At 48.5% G+C, this 3031-nt stretch overlaps 1 protein-coding gene across 1 annotated transcript; it reads right to left on the bottom strand.

Moving 5' to 3' along the window:
• Positions 1–274: 274 nt before the first annotated feature.
• On the bottom strand, positions 275–3025 carry POLR2D (RNA polymerase II subunit D). Its single transcript, XM_019503721.1, has 4 exons — positions 2946–3025; positions 1799–1979; positions 1301–1396; positions 275–898 (listed from the first exon to the last, which is right to left on the bottom strand). The coding sequence occupies exons 1-4, from the start codon at positions 3016–3018 to the stop codon at positions 820–822; spliced, it is 429 nt and encodes a 142-aa protein (XP_019359266.1). The 5' UTR covers positions 3019–3025; the 3' UTR covers positions 275–819.
• Between the last annotated feature and the right edge of the window lie 6 nt (positions 3026–3031).

The raw sequence follows: 3031 nt of genomic DNA, 5'->3' as shown, positions 1-3031 counted from the left end.
GTGCCTGATATATGAATATATTTTTTCCAAACCAGGCTTACAAATTAATAGGAGTAGCACATTTCTCTTCCCCTCTCAAATAATGGTGAACAACTCATTGTGTGCTCCTGTACAAAAAAATAAAAAAAAGAAAAGTTCAAAAGAAAAAAAAAAAATCGCATGACATCTCTTCCTCTTTGCTCACAGTTCTCTCTCCCCTGAGATTTCTCTCTCATTCTATATCATTATATTTAAATCAATGAGATTTTCATAAAATTGGACTGAATCAGATATAGTTTACAAACCACAGGATCATAATTACAAACAGCACCTTTTAATTAAAACTGAAAAGCTATACAAAAGTATTCTTAAAGGGGAAAAATCCCACTACTTGATCAAACATATACATAAAAACCACCACACTCAAAGTCTCATCAGTCCTGATTCCATGCATCGTTATGATTACCAACAACCAGTAAGAATAGTTTCTCCATCTTAGGGAACAGGCGTACACAAGGAAAAAAAAATCGTACAGCTGCACTTATTCTAGAAACCAAAAACACTGTAGAGATTCATGAGTCAGAGACAGGCTGTTAGGAAAGGCAAAGGACCGACACCACTCAGACGAGACTTTCTAGGATCCAATGGCTCTCACCATAAAAGAGTCTCTTTTATGGACTAACTGGCCTCCCGTTTGAATGCATCTGTGGTGGACACCAGGCTGGAGTACTCTGCTCCTGGCACTTCCTTAGCTCAGGTCTGGGAATGGCTGATTTGGTTTGGAGTGCAAAAAAGTAATTGAGTTTTTCCACTGTTCACAGGAGGGGCTGGGTGTTAACCCTAATATTGGAAGCTTCGTTTGGTCTGAATATCATCAAGAATCTGCTGCAACTCCTCATCCTCAAACCGGCCCTCTAGGCTGCAAGATAAGAGCAATGATAGTAAATTAATTAATGGCTTTAGACATATTTGTTTTCAATCAAAGACCCAGAATTCCTTTTAACATATTGTTTTGTACCAACTAGCAACTCCTCCAACAGTGTAATGCATACGCTATTCTGAGCCTCATATTGTGGCTCTCATGCAAATCAGACACCATCCCTTCTTTGACCTCTTTCAAGATAGGCCATTAGAAAATGACTTCACCCAGAAGACATCTGACTGAAGTCCTATACGGACCTGCATTCAGAGGCCAGCCCAGTGTGGCTGTGAAGTTTTCAGTGTGAAGGAAAAACCCACAGGTGACCCCAGCTTTTCCCTTCTTCCTGTATCTTAGACCCCCACAGTTCACACAGCAGCCCTGCTAAATACAAATTCTCACCTGGGAATCAGAGCCTTGGCCTCCTCAGCTGTCTCAGGACAAAGATTAGCTAAGCATGCCAATTCAAATTTATGGAGCTTCTTCTGGAGCAATAAACTGCAGGTAGGGAAAATAAGATGGTGAGAATATAGCTACAACAGAATAAAGAAGTACAGGAAAGGAAAATGTACCAGTGGAAGCAGTGAAAAAGTAGGGAAGAAGAAAGGGCAATTTTTTTTTAAAGTGCATTTGCATGAGTACAACCCCACTTCAACTACCACTACTAATAATCATCCCAGGCTCCAAAGACTGATCTGATGTCACTCATAAATGTTTATTTTGAAGGGATCTATCATAACCCACTCAAGAAAAAACATAGAGCCTGGCTGAGATCTAAGTGCACCCCTCTTCTGGCAACATAGCTAAGGCATTTTAACTGCACAGTACCAGTACCATACAAACCAATACCATACATAATAAATTCCCTGACAAAAATCTTTCCTGGTCTCTCCCACTCACCTGCGGACACTGGCAATAGTCTCCCGGTTTTTGAAGCGGCTGAAACGAGCCGTGTAGTTCAAAGTTTTCATGAAGACTTCTGAGAGCTCCTGCTCATCCTCTGCACTCTCGTTCTGCTGCTTGCGATGCTCAAGCAGCATGTGTACTTCTGAATTGAGAAGAGTCTCGGCAGTTTCAAACTCTAGGTAAAAGAACAAATCGCAGCGTGAGAGGGATCAGCACTGATAATGAAGCCCATGTCTATATTCTCTCTTTTGTATTTGTGTTGGGGGCCTCCTGGCCCTGATTCAGCTCCCCACCCCACCCCCCATGGGTGCAGCTCTAACCCAGACCCCCAAGGGGAGAGGGCCCTGATTCAGCCCTGCTGGAGGGAAAGCAAAGCAGGCCGGCCTGGCCCAGCCCCATCTGGCTGTGTGCTGGGGAGGAGCATGGGGATATGGCAGTGGGTGGGGAGCAGGGAAGGCGGTTGTTTTTTTGTTTGTTTTTTTTAAATAAATTTATAGCTGAGGCTAAATTAGCCAAAACTAACTCCCAATCCAAGAGTCCAGAACCATAAGTGGCCCTACTACCACAAACAGCCTGCACCTGCACCTGGGGCTTCAGATGTTTCCAAAATCTTTGGCGGGTATCCTACTTGCAGGCCCAAGCCTGGAGGTTTGGGGTTCGGATGCCCTCGTGTTTTGCTTGCCCTCAGCCTTCAGGCCCTGGGAGCAAGCGTGGGAGGAGACTCCCATGCCCATAAAGTGGGCTTAAACCCGCTGCACCTCGCCGGGGCCTGAACCACGCCAGAGGAGCAGCTCTCCTGCGGAGCGGGTTAGGACAACTGCCTCCGTGGCCACAGATACAGGGTACTACCCCTGCCAGGTTAAGAAGCCGTGACGCTTGTCCTGAGCCGTCAAGGGGAGAGCGGCTGTATGCATGGCCACTGCTGTCCCGGGGCCAGATGTGGCAAGCCCCGGGGAGCCCGCCGGGGAGGTACCACGCTTGCTCACGAGCCCGGGCACCTTGGGGGGCCTCGCCGCGGCCCCACGTGCGCGAGGAGGGTGGGCCCAGAGCAGAGCAGGTCACGGCGGGAAAGCGCCCGGGGAGGAGCCCCCCGCCCCTGCTTGCTCCCGGCTCCTTCCCGCGGGGGGCGGCGGCCGCGCACCTTTGGGGAAGACCAGCTGCGACGCGTCCTCCTCCACGTCGGCCGCCCGCGAGTCGCTGCCTCCGGCCGCCATCGCCCGGCCCGGC

This window comes from Gavialis gangeticus, unplaced genomic scaffold (assembly GCF_001723915.1).
Source record: "Gavialis gangeticus isolate Ggan-Ray unplaced genomic scaffold, GavGan_comp1, whole genome shotgun sequence".
Lineage (NCBI taxonomy): Eukaryota > Metazoa > Chordata > Crocodylia > Gavialidae > Gavialis > Gavialis gangeticus.
The sequence above is the reverse complement of the archived record's forward strand: the minus strand, read 5'-3'. Positions and strand labels throughout refer to the sequence as shown.

Excerpts from the sequence above, each read along its gene's own strand:
- POLR2D (XM_019503721.1), bottom strand. The coding sequence starts at position 3,018 with ATGGCGGCCGGAGGCAGCGACTCGCGGGCGGCCGACGTGGAGGAGGAC. Across the intron at positions 1,397-1,798 it reads ACTATTGCCAGTGTCCGCAG|TTTATTGCTCCAGAAGAAGC; the intron begins GTGAGTGGGAGA and ends CCCTACCTGCAG. Across the intron at positions 899-1,300 it reads GCCAAGGCTCTGATTCCCAG|CCTAGAGGGCCGGTTTGAGG; the intron begins GTGAGAATTTGT and ends CTTATCTTGCAG.